The sequence below is a fragment of the Nerophis ophidion genome, linkage group LG02, assembly GCF_033978795.1.
Source record: "Nerophis ophidion isolate RoL-2023_Sa linkage group LG02, RoL_Noph_v1.0, whole genome shotgun sequence".
In the NCBI taxonomy this organism is placed as follows: Eukaryota; Metazoa; Chordata; class Actinopteri; order Syngnathiformes; family Syngnathidae; genus Nerophis; species Nerophis ophidion.
The window spans coordinates 2196150-2218335 of NC_084612.1; the positions used below are offsets into that span (position 1 = coordinate 2196150).

At 42.2% G+C, this 22186-nt stretch overlaps 1 protein-coding gene and 1 long non-coding RNA gene across 2 annotated transcripts in view; one reads left to right on the forward strand and one right to left on the reverse strand.

Annotated features, from left to right (window-relative positions):
• LOC133535893 (uncharacterized) overlaps positions 1-9633 on the forward strand; it is a 22963-nt gene extending 13330 nt beyond the window's left edge. The window contains exon 3 of the long non-coding RNA XR_009802350.1: positions 8760-9633. This is a non-coding gene — a long non-coding RNA (uncharacterized LOC133535893). The remainder of the gene's footprint in view (positions 1-8759) is intronic.
• The window catches only part of hsd11b2 (hydroxysteroid (11-beta) dehydrogenase 2), a 25051-nt gene extending 6042 nt beyond the window's left edge, over positions 1-19009 (reverse strand). The window contains exon 1 of the mRNA XM_061875908.1: positions 18617-19009. Coding sequence (XP_061731892.1) covers positions 18617-18890 — 274 coding nt within the window. The 5' untranslated portion in view covers positions 18891-19009. The remainder of the gene's footprint in view (positions 1-18616) is intronic.
• Between the last annotated feature and the right edge of the window lie 3177 nt (positions 19010-22186).

The following is a 22186-nucleotide window of genomic DNA, read 5'->3' on the forward strand; positions in this document are numbered from 1 at the left end:
CAACATTAGTTTACACCATCATGTGACATCATCAGTTTACAGCATCATGTGACATCATCAGTTTATAGCATCATGTGACATCATCAGTTTATAGCATCATGTGACATCAGTTGACATCATCATGTGACATCATCAATTTACAGCATCATGTGACATAATCAGTTTACAGCATCATGTGACATCATCAGTTCATAGCATCATGTGACATCACCAGTTTACATCATCATGTGACAGCATCATGGGACATCATCAGTTGACATCATCATGTGACATCATCAGTTTATAACATCATGTGACATCAGTTGACATCATCATGTGACATCACCAGTTTACAGCATCCTGTGACATAATCAGTTTACAGCATCATGTGACATAATCAGTTTACAGTGTCATGTGACATCAGTTGACATCATCATGTGACATCACCAGTTTACAGTATCATGTGACATCACCACTTTACATCATCATGTGACAGCATAATGTGACATAATCAGTTTACAGCATCATGTCACATTGTCAATTTGCAGCCTCATGTGACATCATTTTACAGCATCATGTGACATCATCATTTTACAGCATCATGTGACATCATCATTTGGCAGCATCACGTGACATCATCAGTTTACATCCTCATGTAACATTACCATGTGATAAAATGTGACATGTATCATCGTGTGACATCATTTGACATCATCATGCGTCATCATTAGACTTAATGTGTCAATCATTACGTGATGTAATTTGACATTACTATATGACAGCATCATGTGACATCATTATGTGATATCGGCACCTGACATCACCATGTGACATCATCAGACATCATCTGCCAACATCATTTGGCAATATAAGGTGACAGCATAATGCGACATCATCAACTGACATAAACATGTGACATTACGTGATATCATTTGACATCATGTGAGTGTTATCTGACATTACCATGTGACAGATAGGCGCCAGCGCCCCCCGCCACCCCAAACGAGAATAAGCGGTAGAAATGGATGGATGGATCATCTGACATCTTCATGTGCCAACATGTGACATCATCGACTGACATAATCAAGTGACATTATGTGATATCACTTGACATCATCATGTGTCACCATTGTGTGACCTCATAATGGTACAGCATCACATGTCATCTTCTACTGACAAAATTAACTGACATCATGGGATATCATTTGCCATCATCATGTGTCTTTTTTATGCAACATCATCATGCGACATCATCATGTGCTATCATCACGTGACATAATAGGACATCACCGTTAAAGATAATTTGCCAATTATCATGTTATATCATCCAGTGACAATATAATGTAAGTGTTATGCAATATCATCGACTGACATAATGATTTGACATCATGTGATATCATCTGACATCATCAAGTGACAGTGTAATGTGACAGCGTTATGCGATATCATCGACTGACATAATGATGTGACATCATGCGATATCGTCTGACATCATCAAGTGACAGTACAATGTGACAGTGTTATGCAATATCATCGACTGACATAATATTGTGATATGTGATATCATCTGATATCACCAAGTGACAGTATAATGTGACAGCGTTATGCGACATCATCAACTGACATAATGATGTGACATCATGCGATATCATCTGACATCAAGTGACAATATAATGTGACAGCGTTATGCGATATCATCGACTGATATAATGATGTGACATCATGCGATATCTGACATCAAGTGACACTATAATGTGACAGCATTATGCGGTATCATCGACTGACATAATGATGTGACATCATGTGATATCATCTGACATCATCAAGTGACAGTATAAATGTGACAGCGTTATGCAATATCATCGAATGCCATAATGTTGTGATATCATCTGATATCATCTGATATCACTAAGTGACAGTATAATGTGACAGTGTTATGCAACATCATCAACTGACATAATGATGTGACATCATGCGATATCATCTGACATCAAGTGACAATATAATGTGACAGCGTTATGCGATATCATCGACTGATATAATGATGTGACATCATGTGATATCTGACATCAAGTGACAGGATAATGTGACAGCATTATGCAATATCATCGACTGACATAATGATGCGACATCATGTGATATCATCTGACATCATCAAGTGATAATATAATGTGACAACGTTATGCGACATCATCGACTGATATAATGATGTGACATCATGCGATATCATCTGACCTAATCAGGTGACAACATAATGTGACAGCGTTATGCAATATCATCGACTGACATAATGATGTGACATCATGCGATATCATCTGACATCATCAAGTGACAACATAATGTGACAGCGTTATGCGACATCATCGACTGATATAATGATGTGACATCATGCAATATCATCTGACATCATCAAGTGACAGTATAATGTGACAGCGTTATGCGGCATCATCGACTGATATAATGATGTGACATCATGCGATATCATCTGACATAATCAAGTGACAACATAATGTGACAGCGTTATGCGACATCGACCGAAATAATGATGTGACATGTGATATCATCTGACATCATCAAGTGATAATATAATGTGACAGCGTTATGCGACATCATCGACTGATATAATGATGTGACATCTTGCAATATCATCTGACATCATCAAGTGACAGTATAATAAGACAGCGTTATGCGGCATCATCGACTGATATAATGATGTGACATCATGCGATATCATCTGACATAATCAAGTGACAACATAATGTGACAGCGTTATGCGACATAGACCGAAATAATGATGTGACATGTGATATCATCTGACATCATCAAGTGATAATATAATGTGACAACGTTATGCGACATCATCGACTGATATAATGATGTGACATCATGCGATATCATCTGACCTAATCAGGTGACAACATAATGTGACAGCGTTATGCAATATCATCGACTGACATAATGATGTGACATCATGCGATATCATCTGACATCATCAAGTGACAACATAATGTGACAGCGTTATGCGACATCATCGACTGATATAATGATGTGACATCATGCGATATCATCTGACATCATAAAGTGACAGTATAATAAGACAGCGTTATGCGACATCATCGACTGATATAATGATGTGACATCATGCGATATCATCTGACATAATCAAGTGACAACATAATGTGACAGCGTTATGCGACATCGACTGACATAATGATGTGACATCATGTGAAATCATCTGACATCATCAAGTGATAATATAATGTGACAACGTTATGCGACATCATCGACTGATATAATGATGTGACATCATGCGATATCATCTCACCTAATCAGGTGACAACATAATGTGACAGCGTTATGCAATATCATCGACTGACATAATGATGTGACATCATGCGATATCATCTGACATCATCAAGTGACAACATAATGTGACAGCGTTATGCGACATCATCGACTGACATAATGATGTGACATCATGCAATATCATCTGACATCATCAAGTGACAGTATAATAAGAGCGTTATGCGGCATCATCGACTGATATAATTATGTGACATCATGCGATATCATCTGACATAATCAAGTGACAACATAATGTGACAGCTTTATGCGACATCGACCGGAATAATGATGTGACATCATGCAAAATCTGACATCAAGTGACAGTATAATGTGACAGCATTATGGAATATCATCGACTGACATAATGACGTGACATAATGTGATATCATCTGACATCAACAAGTGACAATATAATGTGACAGCGTTATGCGACATCATCGACTGATATAATGATGTGACATCATGCGATATCATCTGACATCAAGTGACAATATAATGTGACAGCGTTATGCGACATCATCGACTGATATAATGATGTGACATCATGCGATATCATCTGACATCAAGTGACAATATAATGTGACAGCGTTATGCGACATCATCGACTGATATAATGATGTGACATTATGCAATATCATCTGACATCATCAAGTGACAATATAATAAGACAGCGTTATGCGGCATCATCGACTGATATAATGACGTGACATCATGCGATATCATCTGACATCATCAAGTGACAACATAATGTCACAGCGTTATGCGACATCATCGACTGACATAATGATGTGACATCATGCAATATCATCTGACATCATCAAGTGACAACATAATGTGACAGCGTTATGCGACATCGACCGGAATAATGATGTGACATCACGCAAAATCTGACATCAAGTGACAGTATAATGTGACAGCGTTATGGAATATCATCGACTGACATAGTGACGTGACATCATGTGATATCATCTGACATCATCAAGTGACAACATAATGTGACAGCGTTATGCGACATCATCGACTGATATAATGATGCGACATCATGCGATATCATCTGACATTTAATTTTCCTGAAGGAACGCTCCTGAAGGAATCAATAAAGTACTCTCTATCTATCTATCTATCTATCTATCTATCTATCTATCTATCTATCTATCTATCTATCTATCTATCTATCTATCTATCTATCTATCTATCTATCTATCTATCTATCTATCTATCTATCTATCTATCTATCTATCTATCTATCTATCAAGTGACAGTATAATGTGACATCGTTATGCGATATCATGTGACATCATCATGTGATGTCTAATTATTCAAATGAGTTTGAAGTGAACGAAAGTTCAGTGGAAACTACTGGGGGGCGTGGCCTGACGTTCAGCTCTGCCGTGATTGGCTGATCTCCTGAGCCTGTTAGCGGTGAGAGAGAAAGAGTCAAGATTCAAGATTCAAGATAGTTTATTGTCATATGCACAGTTAAACAGACAGTTTGCTGTACAATGAAAATCTTACTTTGGTAGTCCACCCTTCAACAAGTCACACGTACTTAGTTGAACAAAATAAAAATAAAAATGTATATACAAGGCACAGTAAGTAACATAACATTATTGCACATTCTGATTGACAGTCAACAGTATAAATATGGAGGTGACCTTGGGTCACAGCAGCAGTTAAAGTGTCTTTAATGATCAAAGGTGAAACGTGTCTACAGTGATGGTTCACAGTTCGGGGGTGGTCAAGGTAGCTGTCTTTTGTTCAAAAAGACAAAAGTAAAGACGGGTGGGGTGGGGAAGCTAGCATTCACAAGTTAGCATTCACAAGCCTGATGGCCTGTGGGTAGAAACTGTTTGTCAGTCTCGTAGTCCTGGATTTCAGGCTCCTGTATGGTCTGCCTGATGGTAGGAGGCTGGGGGTGTGTACTGTCCTTGATGATGTTGTGTGCTCTCCTGGTGGCCCTGGTAGAGTACATGTCCTGTAGTGAAGGGAAGGCTGCTCCTGATATGTACTGAGCAGTTTTAATCACTCGCTGGAGTGCCTTCCTGTCCTCAGCAGTGCAGTTTCCATACCAGACCGTGATTGAGCTGGTAAGGACACTCTCAACCGTACTTCTATAGAAGTTGCTGAGAATTTTGGGTGGCATGCCAAATTTGTTCAGCTTTCTTAGGAAGTACAGTCTCTGCTGGGCTTTCTTTATTGTTTGTTGGGTGTTGTGATCCCAGGTGAGGTCCTCGCTAAAGTGGGTCCCGAGGAATTTAAAGGTTTTCACCCTGACCACCTTTGTCCCCCCTATGTACCGAGGTGTGTACTGTGCACTCCTTCTCCGTGGGTCAATAATCATCTCCTTGGTCTTGTCTGTGTTCAAGGAGAGATTATTATCCCGACACCAGGCCACCAGTTCCACTATCTCCCTTCTGTACGCTGCCTCGGCTCCCCCAGGTGATCAGTCCGGCGACCGTAGTGTCATCTGCAAACTTGATGATACTGGTGTTGTTCTGGGAGGCCACACAGTCGTGTGTGAAGAGGGTGTACAGTTGGGGGCTCAGCACGCAGCCTTGGGGGGTCCCTATGCTTAGAAGCTTTGTGCCTGATGTCTGCTTGCCGATTCTGACTGACTGGGGCCGGTTTGTGAGGAAGTTCAGGACCCAGTCACAGAGAGTTGGTGTCAGACCAACAGTGAGGAGTTTAGCAGTGAGTTTTTGTGGGATGACCGTGTTAAAAGCAGAGCTGTAGTTGATGAATAATAGCCCGGCATAGGTGTCCTTGCCCTCTAAGTGGGTGAGGGTGGTGCGGATGACGGTGTTGACTGCATCCTCAGTGGACCGATTCTGCCGGTAGGCAAACTGTAGAGGGTCCAGTGTGTCTGGGATGGTCTTCTTGATGTGTGACATGACTATCCTCTGGCCCTGTTGGGGTGAGTGCAACAGGGGCGATAGTCATTCAGACAGGTCACAGTGTTTTTCTTTGGCAGGGGCACAATGGTGGTGGTCTTGAAGCAGGTGGGCACAACAGCTTGTGCTAGTGACAACTTGTATATGTCAGCAAGTATGTCAGCCAGCTCTGATGAACACACCCTGAGGGCCCGGCCAGGGATGTTGTCTGGGCCGTGGGTTTGTTCTCATGGCGGATGCGTCCTTCTTCACGCTTCGCATGCCTTCCTGGAATGGAAGCGGAGCGGCAGCCGGATTTCCCAGAAGAATCCGCTGCTGGACGGACTGTTCTCTTGGCGCTTTGTGAAAGGGCGACCATGTTGGCACCGCGTCCTTGAAGGCCCGCCAGGAGCACGTCCCAGAGGAAAAGCTGCCTCTTGACACAAATACCGCCACGCCGCGCTGCACGTTGTGCACCAGCTCGTGTGCCAGCCACACTTTTAAAGGCCTACTGAAATTAGATTTTCTTATTTAAACAGGGCTAGCAGTTCCATTCTGTGTGTCATACTTGATCATTTCGCGATATCGCCATATTTTTGCTGAAAGGATTTAGCAGAGACATGGACGATAAAGTTGGCAACTTTTGGTCGCTCTTAAAAAAGCCCTGCCTTTCCCGGAAGTAGTGCGCGTGAAGGTCACAGATTGTCGGACTCCTCACGTCCACCCATTGATTACAATCACGGACGCCAGCAGCGCGAGCGATTCTGACCGAGAAAGCGACGATTTCCCCATTAATTGGAGCGAGGATGAAAGATTCGTGTTTGAGGATATTGATAGCGACGGACTAGAAAAAGAAAAAAAAAAAAAAAAGCCGCAGCTTCGGGCGACGGCAGTTTGATCGTTTCAGGTGTAATTAGACACATGTACTAGGATACTTCTGGAAGATCCCTTAACCCTTAATCCCTTAGACACCTTTTTTTTTTTTTTTTTTCCAAGATGGCGCTGCTGTAGTGGCTGCTGTTGGCAGGAGCTTTGTGCTCTTGTGTCATCCTTTTGTGTTTCCCTCTTGTTTTCATGTGTTATTATATTTTTTTTGCATTTTGGTCCGGACCCTTTGGGACTGTGTGACAAGGGGTGGCACTTTCGTGACCTCTGTGGTGCTTTTTTTGTGGACTTTTGGATCTGCCTCCCGGGAGCCTTTTGGCCATGGAGAACAGCTGCTGGGTCTCTGCCACACCGGAGTCTGTTTGGAGGGACTGAAGGAGATGCGGATGAGGGGACAGAGCTGCAGAGCTAGCACTGAGCGCTGGGACGGAGAGGCTTCGTGGTGTCTTGACTGGGTGAGCAGGTGTCGGACACCTCAGTCACCTTGGACGTATCCTCACTCATCCATGCGGACTGGACATTGGCCGAGAGCGGAGTCGGCTGTCTTGGTTGCTTTGTTGGGTCTGCTTCTGTCTCTGGCCATGCTCCCTCCTCCCTAGCGGACAATGGCGTGGAACACCGCAGAGGCCACCACAGTGGATATGTTTCTTTTACTTTTTATTCATAGCTGTATGTAGAAGTGTCTGGTTGTATCTGCTGCTTTAATGTCCTCTGTGTTCTTTGATGTTTGATGTTTCCCTCTTACACACATGGAAGAGGGATGTGTACTATGGCTATGAGGTTTTTTTTTTTTTTCCCTTGGCCTCAGTCTGCACCCCCACTCCAGGGCCCAGGCTAAGACAGATTTTTTAATTTTAATTTTTTTTAATTTTCTTATTTTAATCTTCTATTCTTTTCTCCCATATACTGTATAAATACTGTATAATTATCAATCGATCAATCAATGTTTACTTATATAGCCCTAAATCACTAGTGTCTCAAAGGGCTGCACAAACCACAACACAAACCACTACGACATCCTCGATAGGCCCACATAAGAGCAAGGAAAAACTCACACCCAGTGGGACGTCGGTGACAATGAGGACTATGAGAACCTTGGAGAGGACGAAAGCAATGGATGTGGAGCGGGTCTAACATGATACTGTGAAAGTTCAATCCATAATGGCTCCAACACAGCCGCGAGAGTCCAGTCCAAAGCGGATCCAGTTTTCCCAGTATGAAGTAAATTTCTCCAATTTATAATTAATAAAGGCAGTTATCTTCTCCATTTTATATATTTTTATTGTGGTTTCCATCCATCGCTTCAAAGTTGGGCTCTACTGGGACATCCATTTCCTAGTGATGATCCTTTTACAAGCCAGTAGGATATTCATTAAGTATTCATCTTTCTTCAGCCAATCCTGAGGTGCAAGTCCGAAAAACAAAGTTTTACTTTCAAGGGGTATTTCTCGTTGGAAAATATCCTGTATAGTTTGGTGTATCTCTTTCCAATAGTCCTTTATGGTGAAGCAAATTAAACTCTGCTCCACCATAGCGGAGTTTAATTTTTTGATGATTTCTCCACACTTTTTCAATGAAAAAAATGTGCCTTGGCCACTGGAAGCTGGAACCCACAAAGCCAAATATTGACGTTAACTTGGTGTTTTGTAATGTCCCATTTGTTTGTTTTCCGGATTCCAGATCTCCTGAATTTAGCAGTGTGACATCATCACCTAAAGACCGAGCAGCGGGACGTCAGGACTCAAGAAGCGGAATCTTCGAGGGAAAGAAGAGAAAGCAGATGCGGTTAAAGCAGACGACTTTTAGCTGTGTGTGTGCGCAGCGCTAATATTTCCTCACAGTCCGTGACGTCACGCGTATACGTCATCATTTTGCGATGTTTTCAACAAGAAACTCCCGGGAAATTTAAAATTGCAATTTAGTAAACTAAAAAGGCCGTATTGGCATGTGTTGCAATGTTAATATTTCATCATTGATATATAAACTATCAGACTGCGTGGTCGCTAGTAGTGGGTCTCAGTAGGCCTTTATAGTAGTAAAGTGTCGCTGGAGCATGGATTTTAATGTCAGCGTGTAGTTAGTTCTAGCTAACCAACGCCTCTGACTGCACTCGCTGTAGCGTCGCAAAGCTCAATTAAATGTTTTAACGTCACAAAACTGCGACGTTTGAACACGAACACTGGTTGGCATACAGCGAGTGCGAGTTCCCCTTGAAGATTTAAAGGGGAACATTATCACAATTTCAGAAGGGCTCCAGTACTCTGGAATGCCCTCCCGGTAACAGTTCGAGATGCTACCTCAGTAGAAGCATTTAAGTCTCACCTTAAAACTCATTTGTATGCTCTAGCCTTTAAATAGACTCCCTTTTTAGACCAGTTGATCTGCCGTTTCTTTTCTTTTTCTTCTATGTCCCACTCTCCCTTGTGGAAGGGGGTCCGGTCCGATCCGGTGGCCATGTACTGCTTGCCTGTGTATCGGCTGGGGACAACTCTGTGCTGCTGATCCGCCTCTGCTTGGGATGGTTTCCTGCTGGCTCCGCTGTGAACGGGACTCTCGCTGCTGTGTTGGATCCGCTTTGGACTGGACTCTCGCGACTGTGTTGGATCCATTGTGGATTGAACTTTCACAGTATCATGTTAGACCCGCTCGACATCCATTGCTTTCCTCCTCTCCAAGGTTCTCATAGTCATTATTGTCACCGACGTCCCACTGGGTGTGAGTTTTCCTTGCCCTTATGTGGGCCTACCGAGGATGTCGTGGTGGTTTGTGCAGCCCTTTGAGACACTAGTGATTTAGGGCTATATAAGTAAACATTGATTGATTGATTGATTGATTGAAAACCAATAAAAATGAGTTCCCAGTGGCTTTTTTTATTTTTCGAAGTTTTTTTCCAAATTTTACCCATCATGGAATATCCCGAAAAAAGGCTTCCGCTATCTGTGAAGCCACCGTCCATTTTCCTGTGACGTCATCCAGTGATGCCGATACAAACAAACATGGCGGATACCACAGCAAGATATAGCAACATTAGCTCGGATTCAGACTCGGATTTCAGCGGCTTAAGCGATTCAATAGATTACGCATGTATTGAAACGGATGGTTGGAGTATGGAGGCAGATAGCGAAAACGAAATTGAAGAAAAAACTGAAGCTATTGAGCGAATAGCTATCGACGCTATTCGGCGATCGCCTTCTAACCAACGATTAAGTGTCGCAGGACATCCATACATCTCTGTGCCATGGCTGCCTTAGCATCGCCGGTAAAATGTGCAGACCAAACAATCAGGACTTTCGCATCTTGTGACACTGGAGCAACTTAAATCTGTCGATTGGTAAGTGTTTGTTTGGCATTAAATGTGGGTGGAGGTAAACGCTGGATGCAAATATAGCTACAGATGTACATACAGCTAGCCTAAATAATATGTTAGCATCGATTAGCATGCCATGCTACACTCCACGTAAGTCAACTTGAATCCGTCCCTGATCCAAAGAGCACAAGCACATTCTGAAAATGTGCAAATCATTATTTTGTTGTTTTTTTACACTTCCATATTGCGGTTAATAGTATTCTATCTTTAGGGGTATATTTTGTGCCGTACCAGCAATTTGAGGGTTCCAGGTTCGATCCCCACTTCCGCCATGCTCGTCACTGCCGTCGTGTCCTTGGGCAAGACACTTTACCCACCTGCTCCCAGTGCCACCCACACTGGTTTAAATGTAACTTAGATATTGGGTTTCACTATGTAAAAGCGCTTTGAGTCACTCGAGAAAAGAGCTATATAAATATCATTCACACTTCACACTTTTCACGCCGCTATCCGATATCGTGGTAGAAGTCAAGAACGCAGCGTGCGGGAATACTTTGAACCGTGACATGTGAGGTTCTGATGTCCCGAGCTGACCTCCTGTTTCCACTTGTTGGACTTTGGCTCACAAACACACACAAAAGATTGCCAGGAGAGTTGTAGTTAAGCCACGCCCACTTGCAGGAGTCCTGCCAATGAGCGCTGAGCGAGGCAGCGTGGGAGCCGTGCAGTCACGTGACCGCCTTGTCAACATGGCGACAGGATGTCAGGACATCCACCCCGGACACGTTACGCCTCCTCCCACAAAGAATGTTCCTCTTTGTCCTCAGGCGCCTTTTCCTCCTTCCACTGAGCCTTGCAGACCGCCTGCAGGGCCTCGCTGATTCCTCACCCTGAGTCACATCATCAACTACTGGAGGTGCACAACTGAATCGCTATGGAGGGAAATTACTGCCTGAACTCCACAAATACACAAAAATTATTTTATTCACGCCCAATGGTTCGCAAATAAAACATTTTTTTATTCAATTAAAAATTATTTGCAAATAAAAAAAAGTTATCAATCAATCAATCAATCAATGTTTACTTATATAGCCTTAAATCACTAGTGTCTCAAAGGGCTGCACAAACCACCACGACATCCTCGGTAGGCCCACATAAGGGCAAGGAAAACTCACACCCAGTGGGACGTCGGTGACAATGATGACTATGAGAACCTTGGAGAGGAGGAAAGCAATGGATGTCGAGCGGATCTAACATGATACTGTGAAAGTTCAATCCACAATGGATCCAACACAGTCGCGAGAGTCCAGTCCAAAGCGGATCCAACACAGCAGCGAGAGTCCCGTTCACAGCGGAGCCAGCAGGAAACCATCCCAAGCGGAGGCGGATCAGCATCGCAGAGATGTCCCCAGCCGATACACAGGCAAGCAGCACATGGCCACCGGATCGGACCGGACCCCCTCCACAAGGGAGAGTGGGACATAGAAGAAAAAGAAAAGAAACGGCAGATCAACTGGTCTAAAAAGGGAGTCTATTTAAAGGCTAGAGTATACAAATGAGTTTTAAGGTGAGACTTAAATGCTTCTACTGAGGTGGCATCTCGAACTGTTACCGGGAGGGCATTCCAGAGTACTGGAGCCCGAACGGAAAACGCTCTATAGCCCGCAGACTTTTTTTGGGCTTTGGGAATCACTAACAAGCCGGAGTCCTTTGAACGCAGCTTTCTTGCCGGGACATATGGTACAATACAATCGGCAAGATAGGATGGAGCTAGACCGTGTAGTATTTTATACGTAAGTAGTAAAACCTTAAAGTCACATCTTAAGTGCACAGGAAGCCAGTGCAGGTGAGCCAGTATAGGTATATATGTATGTATATATGTATATAAAGGTATATACAGTACAGGTATATATGTATGTATATATGTATATAAAGGTATATACAGTACAGGCGTAATGTGATCAAACTTTCTTGTTCTTGTCAAAAGTCTAGCAGCCGCATTTTGTACCAACTGTAATCTTTTAATGCTAGACATGGGGAGACCCGAAAATAATACGTTACAGTAATCGAGACGAGACGTAACAAACGCATGGATAATGATCTCAGCGTCTTTAGTGGACAGATTGGAGCGAATTTTAGCGATATTACGGAGATGCAAGAAGGCCGTTTTAGTAACGCTTTTAATGTGTGCCTCAAAGGAGAGAGTTGGGTCGAAGATAATACCCAGATTCTTTACCGTGTCGCCTTGTTTAATTGTTTGGTTGTCAAATGTTAGAGTTGTATTATTAAATAGAGTTCGGTGTCTAGCAGGACCGATAATCAGCATTTCCGTTTTTTTGGCGTTGAGTTGCAAAAAGTTAGCGGACATCCATTGTTTAATTTCATTAAGACACGCCTCCAGCTGACTACAATCCGGCGTGTTGGTCAGCTTTAGGGGCATGTAGAGTTGGGTGTCATCAGCATAACAGTGAAAGCTAATACCGTATTTGCGTATGACGTCACCTAGCGGCAGCATGTAGATGCTGAAGAGTGCAGGGCCAAGGACCGAACCCTGGGGAACTCCACACATTACCTTAACATAGTCCGAGGTCACACTGTTATGGGAGACACACTGCATCCTATCAGTAAGATAAGAGTTAAACCAAGACAGGGCTAAGTCTGACATACCAATTCGTGTTTTGATACGTTCTAATAAAATATTATGAATAAAATATATTCAATTAAAAAAATATTTTAAAAATAAAAAACAATTTTCTTAAATTAAAAAAACGAATCACAAGTAAAAAAAAATGTTTGAAAAAAATAATGATATGCAAGTAAAAAAAACCATTTATTAAATTTTTAAAAAATTGCAAGAAAAAAACAACTATTTTTCACAATTAAAAAACAATTTGCTAATTAAAAAAACGATTCACAAGTACGTAATACATTTTCTGCAAGTAAAAAAACGAATAGCAAGTTTAAATAAAATTTCCTTCAAATATTTGTTTTTCTTTAAACAGAATTTTTTTTTCGCAAGATAAAAAAAAAATAATTACTTCGGATAAAACACGCTTCACAAGTATAAATGCAATTTTATTCAGTTAAAGAAAAAAAATTAATCAAAAAAACAATTCAGTATAAAAAATGTTTTATTCAACTAAAAAAAGGATTTTCTAGTGAAAAAAAATAACATTTTAAAACGATTTGCAAATAAAAAAAACGATTAGCAAGTATAAATACAATTTTCTTCAAATATTTTTTTCCATCCATCCATCTTCTTCCGCTTATCCGAGGTCGGGTCGCGGGGGCAACAGCCTAAGCAGGGAAACCCAGACTTCCCTCTCTCCAGCCACTTCGTCTAGCTCTTCCCGGGGGATCCCGAGGCGTTCCCAGGCCAGCCGGGAGACATAGTCTTCCCAACGTGTCCTGGGTCTTCCCCGTGGCCTCCTACCGGTTGGACGTGCCCTAAACACCTCCCTAGGGAGGCGATCGGGTGGCATCCTGACCAGATGCCCGAACCACCTCATCTGGCTCCTCTCGATGTGAAGGAGCAGTGGCTTTACTTTGAGCTCCTCCCGGATGGCAGAGCTTCTCACCCTATCTCTAAGGGAGAGCCCCGCCACACGGCGGAGGAAACTCATTTCGGCCGCTTGTACCCGTGATCTTATCCTTTCGGTCATGACCCAAAGCTCATGACCATAGGTGAGGATGGGAACGTAGATCGACCGGTAAATTGAGAGCTTTGCCTTCCGGCTCAGCTCCTTCTTCACCACAACGGATCGGTACAACGTCCGCATTACTGAAGACGCCGCACCGATCCGCCTGTCGATCTCATGATCCACTCTTCCCCCACTCGTGAACAAGACTCCTAGGTACTTGAACTCCTCCACTTGGGGCAGGGTCTCCTCCCCAACCCGGAGACGGCATTCCACCCTTTTCCGGGCGAGAACCATGGACTCGGACTTGGAGGTGCTGATTCTCATTCCGGTCGCTTCACACTCGGCTGCAAACCGATCCAGCGAGAGCTGAAGATCCCGGTCAGATGAAGCCATCAGGACCACATCATCTGCAAAAAGCAGAGACCTAATCCTGCGGTTACCAAACCAGAACCCCTCAACGCCTTGACTGCGCCTAGAAATTCTGTCCATAAAAGTTATGAACAGAATCGGTGACAAAGGACAGCCTTGGTGGAGTCCAACCCTCACTGGAAACGTGTCCGACTTACTGCCGGCAATGCGGACCAAGCTCTGGCACTGATCATACAGGGAGTGGACCGCCACAATAAGACAGTCCGATACCCCATACTCTCTGAGCACTCCCCACAGGACTTCCCGAGGGACACGGTCCAATGCCTTCTCCAAGTCCACAAAGCACATGTAGACTGGTTGGGCAAACTCCCATGCACCCTCAAGAACCCTGCCGAGAGTATAGAGCTGGTCCACAGTTCCACGACCAGGACGAAAACCACACTGTTCCTCCTGAATCCGAGGTTGGACTATCCGGCGTAGTCTCCTCTCCAGTACACCTGAATAAACCTTACCGGGAAGGCTGAGGAGTGTGATCCCATGATATTTTTTTCGTTAAATAAAAAAAAAATGTTTGCAAGTAAAAAGAAGTATTCAGATAAAAAACAATTCACAAGTATAACTACAATTTTCTTCAATTAAAACAAAAAATGATTCAGTATAAAAAATATTTTATTCAACTAATAAAAAAAGATTTGCAAATAAAAAACTAACTTTTGCGAGTAAATATTTTTTTCTGCAAGTAAAAAAAATATTAACAAGTACAAACACAATTTTCTGCAAGTAAAGAAAAAAAATTAACAAGTTTAAAAACATTTTTCTTCAATCAAAACTTTTTTCTTCATTTAAAATACCGATTTGCATATGAAAACAATTTTCTGCAAGTCATTTTTACCCTGTAGGCTAAAAAACGATTTACAAGTATGAAAACATTATTATTTTTTTTTGATTAACAAAAATCCATTCGCAGGTATGAAAACAATTTATGTTAAAAAAAAAAAGTGGATTTTTTTTTCTGTAAAAAAAAAAAAAGGAAAACGATTTGCAACTAGAAAAACTTTTTTTTTTAACTAACCAAAAACCATTCGCAGGTATGAAAACATTTTTTTTATTCTTTTTTAAAAACAACAACAACAACAACAAAAAGTGGATTTTTTTTTCTATAAAAAAAATAAATAAGAAAAGCGATTCGGAAGTAGAACATTTTTTCTCTTGAAGTTAAAACTTTTGGCATTATTTGCACTCAAAACACCCGTTATTTGCACTCTACATCTACAGGTGGTGCTCCTGAGTCAATTCCAGGCTGTCACAACAACTGTTATGTGCCTTCCAGCAAAAGCACCACAGAAGAAGAAGTAGCATAAAAATGGTGGACATTAGAGAGGGGATGTTACAGGTAAAATTACAGGTTGAGCTTGTTTTGCGAAAACTTGCGGAAAATTGTTTCGGCAGTATATTCACTCCATAAATCACGATTCACTTTTATCCCGATACATTTAAAAAAAAAAAAAGACTTAATTTGAAAAAAGACGTTTTTAGGCCATTTGCTTGCAACCAGAAGGAGCTTTTCTAGCCTGTTTTTGAAGAAGTTTTATTGTAAAGTCATCATACCAAATAATACAACTCCACTTCCCATCATGCACTGCTGCCTTCAAGCAGGACCTTCAAAGTGACACCCCCCCCCCTACACAAACACACACACACACCCTTGTTTAAGAATTGTATGCATGCATGTGTGTGTTGGCTGGACGACTTGGTCAAAGTTCAAAGATCAGTTCAAAGTTAATAATTCTGACCAGAAGACCTCAAAGAGCTGGTGTGTTGCCATGGCGATGACTTGAAAAAACCCCAAAAAAACCCAAGGTATTTTTGTTTTTTTGTTTTTTTTTGTCCAAACTTGTTGGACATTCCACTCGGTGTTCTGCATCTGATTAGCTCATCAACCTCCACCTACACACACACACACACACACGCACACACACACACACACACACACACACACACACACACACACACACACACACACACACACACACACACACACACACACACACACACACACACTTGTATTTCTCATCTTCTTGAGACCTCAGAAAAATGCCTACCTCTTTAGGACCACACTTTCTAGATATATAAAGATTTGTATTTACAACATGAATAACATGTACATACTATGCAAATATAAAAAAAGCTTGTTGTGAAAAATGAGTTAGAATTTCACAAGAAAATGTCCCAATTTCACGAAAAAAAAACCGTAGAATTTTGCTAGTATTATAATAAAAATCTTAATTTTACTCAACGCAAGTCAGAATTCTACAAGACAAAGTGAACATTTGTGCAATAAAATTGGAATTTTATTCAATAACACTCGCCATTTCACGAGAAAATCTTAAAATTTTGACAATTTTATGAAAAGGGCCGTAATTTTACTCGACAAAAGTCACAATGTTGTAAGAAAATGTAAAAATGTTGGCAATATTATCATGATAATCTGAATTTTACTTGGCAGAATTAGGACAAACGTCATCATTTTGCTCAAAAAAATGTCACTGTTTTACAAGAACAACAAAAAAATTGGCAACATTGGGATAAAAGTCAGAATTTTTTATGACCAATGTCACCATTGTGCATTAAAAAGTCATAATTGTAAATAAAAAAAGGAATAATTTTACGAGAAAATATTGCAATATCACATAAACAGAAAGAACGTGAGAAATTGTTCCCAATTTTATAAGAAAAAAGTCGTCACATCGTGAGAAAAAGACTGCATTTAGTGATTTTTTTTTAATTGGAATTTTTTGTTTGTAATTGGTTTTTAATCGCCATTATTTACTTCAAGTTATTACAGTATATCTCTAAATACATTTTTATTTATTTATGGGGCGGCATAGCTCGGTTGGTAGAGTGGCCGTGCCAGCAACTTGAGGGGTTGCGGGTTCGATTCCCGCTTGTGCCATCCTAGTTACTGCCGTTGTGTCCTTGGGCAAGACACTTGACCCACCTGCTCCCAGTGCCACCCACACTGGTTTAAATGGAACTTAGATATTGGGTGTCACCATGTAAAGCGCTTTGAGTCACTTGAGAAAATCGCTATATAAATATAATTCACTTCACTAATTCACATTTTGGCCAAATGGGGCGCATTTTAATTTCTTACACACACTTGTTATTTCATATGTTGGCCAGAGGGGAACTCTTTTAAAACAATCAATTTGAAAAATCCCTCCTTTTTTTGAGCACTGTAATTTTGATAGATTTCCCCACCAGGGGTGCAAATGAGATCTGTATTTTCTTTGTCTTTTGTAATGTTTGACATCCATTGCTTTCTGTCTCCCCTGGGGGCGGGGTGTGGGGGCAGGGGGGGGGGTGTGTGTGTGTGCCCACATATGCGGTCCTCTCCAAGGTTTCTCATAGTCACTGTCACCGATGTCACACTGGGATGAGTTTTTCCTTGCCCTTATGTGGGGTCTGTACCGCGGATGTCGTTGTGGCTTGTGCAGCCCTTTGAGACACTTGTGATTTAGGGCTGTGTAAATAAACATTGATTGATATTGTTTTTAGGGCCGATGACAAACGAGTCACGGAAAACAGATGGCCCCTGTGTGGGCAACCCAGCTGTAGAAGCTGACTGTTAATGGCCACTATAGTCATAGTACCGTAGTGTATTTGTTCATCCTATGGTCACATATGGGTTGTGTTACGTCCACCTGGCGGGTTATTTCGGGGATGGATAGGTAAGTCCTTCTTTAGCTGCCGTCTTCTTTTATCATATATTGCTGCCTTTGCAACGTTTAATTTTGTATGCACATTAAATCAACAAAAAAAAAATCCCGACTTTGGAGCAATGTTCACGGAATCTAGTATTAGATGCAATGGTTTTCCGTATTGGGACCATGAGTTCGGTCCTTATAAGGAAGGTACTTTTCCTTGTTGATGTCTCAAGAAATACAAGAACACACACACACACACACACACACACACACACACACACACACACACACACGATGCCGCTGATAAGATTAAGTGGGACAAAGAGTCTTGGCGAAGACCTTTAACCTCCAGAAGGGACTTTCTTGACTGCTTTACTCAAAAGTTGAACACACCCACACACACACACAAACGAACACACACACACACACACACACACACACACACACACACACACACACATGCACATTTCGGGTCCCGTAAGGTAAGTAGAGCGGGTGGAGCCTCCTCCCTACCTGTAATGACGACGGCCTTCCCCAGGGCGGGCAAGGTGGCGTGCGGCGTGAGGGCCCTGACGGACAGGAAGTAGACGAGTCCCAGCAGCGCCATCAGTAGCCCGACGGGCACACACAGCGCCCACGCACGCTCCATCAGCACGGTGGCCCCTAGCCACGCCGCCACGGTAGAGGCGGGGCTCAGGTGGGTCGCCAGGATCCTCTTCATGACGCCGTACGCCAACATGGCCACCACCAGGATGCGGAGCCACGACGGAAGAGCCAAGTCGTCCATGTTGAGCTCTTCGATACTTCAGTGTGTGTGTGTGTGTGCTGGCGTGCGTGCGTGTGTGTGTGTGTGTGTGTGAGTGTGTGCTGACTGTGCGACTGCTGCTGGACTGAACACTTCTCACTCTCTCTGTGTTTATATAGCGGAGCTGGGGGGGGAGCAGGAAGGGGTGTCTAATCACAGACACACACACACACACACACACACACACACATGCACACACAAACACAAGTTGACACTCCACGCCAGCAGGGGGCAGCATGTCAGCAATGACGAAGACCCGGAGTCACATTGAATTGTTGTTGTTGTTGTGAGCAAAAAGGGGGCGGGGCCTGACACGATCACCTGCACACCCGTGACCCACTGACCTTTAATCCGACCCACAAGTCGCTCCTTGCGTGACGCCGGGATCGGCTTTAAGCGGGGAACACGGAAGATTAAGGAGGCACAACGCCGCAGGAGGTGGACAAGACAGCACGCCAGGTGCTCCACTGACCTGGACCGACGCCGCCATAAGTATTTATTGATTACGATGACTCAGCGATTTCCTACGTGCGCGACATGACCCGGCATTAGCACGATGGCTATCGTCACGCTAACTCTGAAATTTTTCCACCAAGGGCCACATACTGAGATATTTTGATATTTTTAATTTACAAAACTAAATATATGTGTATATATATATATATATATATATATATATATATATATATATAGCTTTCACTGTTATGCTGATGACACCCAACTCTACATGCCCCTAAAGCTGACCAACACGCCGGACTGTAGTCAGTTGGAAGCGTGTCTTAATGAAATTAAACAATGGATGTCCGCTAACTTTTTGCAACTTAATGCGAAAAAAACGGAAATGCTGATTATCGGTCCTGCTAGACACCGACCTCTATTTAATAATACAACTTTAACATTTGACAACCAAATAATAAAACAAGGTGACTCTGTAAAAAATCTGGGTATTATCTTCGACCCAACTCTCTCCTTTGAGTCACACATTAAAAGCGTTACTAAAACGGCCTTCTTTCATCTCCGTAATATCGCTAAAATTCGCTCCATTTTGTCCACTAAAGACGCCGAGATCATTATCCATGCGTTTGTTACGTCTCGCCTCGACTACTGTAACGTATTATTTTCGGGTCTCCCAATGTCTAGCATTAAAAGATTACAGTTGGTACAAAATGCGGCTGCTAGACTTTTGACAAGAACAAGAAAGTTTGATCATATTACGCCTGTACTGTATATACCTTTATATACATATATACATACATATATACCTATACTGTATATACCTTTATATACATATATACATACATATATACCTATACTGGCTCACCTGCACTGGCTTCCTGTGCACTTAAGATGTGACTTTAAGGTTTTACTACTTACGTATAAAATACTACATGGTCTAGCTCCAGCCTATCTTGCCGATTGTATTGTACCATATGTCCCGGCAAGAAATCTGCGTTCAAAAGACTCCTAGAGCTCAAAAAAAGTCTGCGGGCTATAGAGCGTTTTCCGTTCGGGCTCCAGTACTCTGGAATGCCCTCCCGGTAACAGTTCGAGATGCCACCTCAGTAGAAGCATTTAAGTCTCATCTTAAAACTCATCTGTATACTCTAGCCTTTAAATAGACCTCCTTTTTAGACCAGTTGATCTGCCGCTTCTTTTCTTTCTCCTATGTCCCCCCCTCCCTTGTGGAGGGGGTCCGGTCCGATGACCATGGATGAAGTACTGACTGTCCAGAGTCGAGACCCAGGATGGACCGCTCGTCGGGACCCAGGATGGACCGCTCGCCTGTATCGGTTGGGGACATCTCTACGCTGCTGATCCGCTTGAGATGGTTTCCTGTGGACGGGACTCTCACTGCTGTTTTGGAGCCACTATGGATTGAACTTTCACAGTATCATGTTAGACCCGCTCGACATCCATTGCTTTCGGTCCCCTAGAGGGGGGGGGTTGCCCACATCTGAGGTCCTCTCCAAGGTTTCTCATAGTCAGCATTGTCGCTGGCGTCCCACTGAATGTGAATTCTCCCTGCCCACTGGGTGTGAGTTTTCCTTGCCCTTTTGTGGGTTCTTCCGAGGATGTTGTAGTCGTAATGATTTGTACAGTCCTTTGAGACATTTGTGATTTGGGGCTATATAAATAAACATTGATTGATTGATTGATATATAAATATATATATATATATATATATATACATATATATACATATATATATATATATTTATATATATATATATATATATATATATACATATACATATATATATATATATATATATTTTTTTTTTTTTCCCTGAAAGAATCAATAAAGTACTATCAATCAATGATTATTTATATAGCCCTAAATCACTAGTGTCTCAAAGGGCTGCACAAACCACAACACAAACCACAACGACATCCTTGGTAGAGCCCACATAATATCTATCTATCTATCTATCTATGTTATGGAAAATAAATATAATCTACATACAAATCTCTGAGCCACAATCATAACATCTGAACAGGCAATTTCTGAGGTAACAGCAGGAACATTTTTTTTTATCAGGGATCTTATGTTTCAAAAACCTATATTATAGGTAGTGGGCTGTTTTAGGGAATTTTTGATCGAATTATCCGTAGTAGCAATATTAATAATGTTGTGTTTTTTCTGCGTAGTGCACTTAAAATAATTACGACCATATCTAGGAATTGATATGTTGGGAATTTTCCGATTGTTTGCTTGGTGCTTTAATAAACAACGCATCATATGCCTGGTTCTATATTGTGATGTTATGAGCCAGGGAAAAAAGAACTACCCTACCCAGCATGCAACAGGAGTGACGAGCATTTGCGGTAGCCCGGTATAGGTTGTGTCGCCATGACGGCATCTTGTATGTTGTGATATGCACGCTCTGAAAGTAAACGTTAAGAACTCAGCCAACACTCCTGGTCTGCATTATTCATAAATAGACAGACAACACATATACTCCGCTGCTTCACAGGCCGCTGGATGTAGCTGGCAAAGTATTCCCATGCTAGCTAGCCGGTCTGGCAAGCACGCGTCATTCAGTCCAAAACGGCCCGATCTATCCACATCCAGAATTGTCTGGCGGTCGTAAGTGATCCCGGAGTGACCACGCTGTAAGCCAGCCAGGAAATTTGCAGAATTGTCCGGTATTTTTGCCAAATGTTCCATCTTTACCAAGAGCCCTTCGACACCGAAGCCCGTCTGGGCGACGCCATCTTGTTAAGAAAAGGCGTCAACAAAATAAAAGTATGTAAACAACATACGCAAATGTGCGATA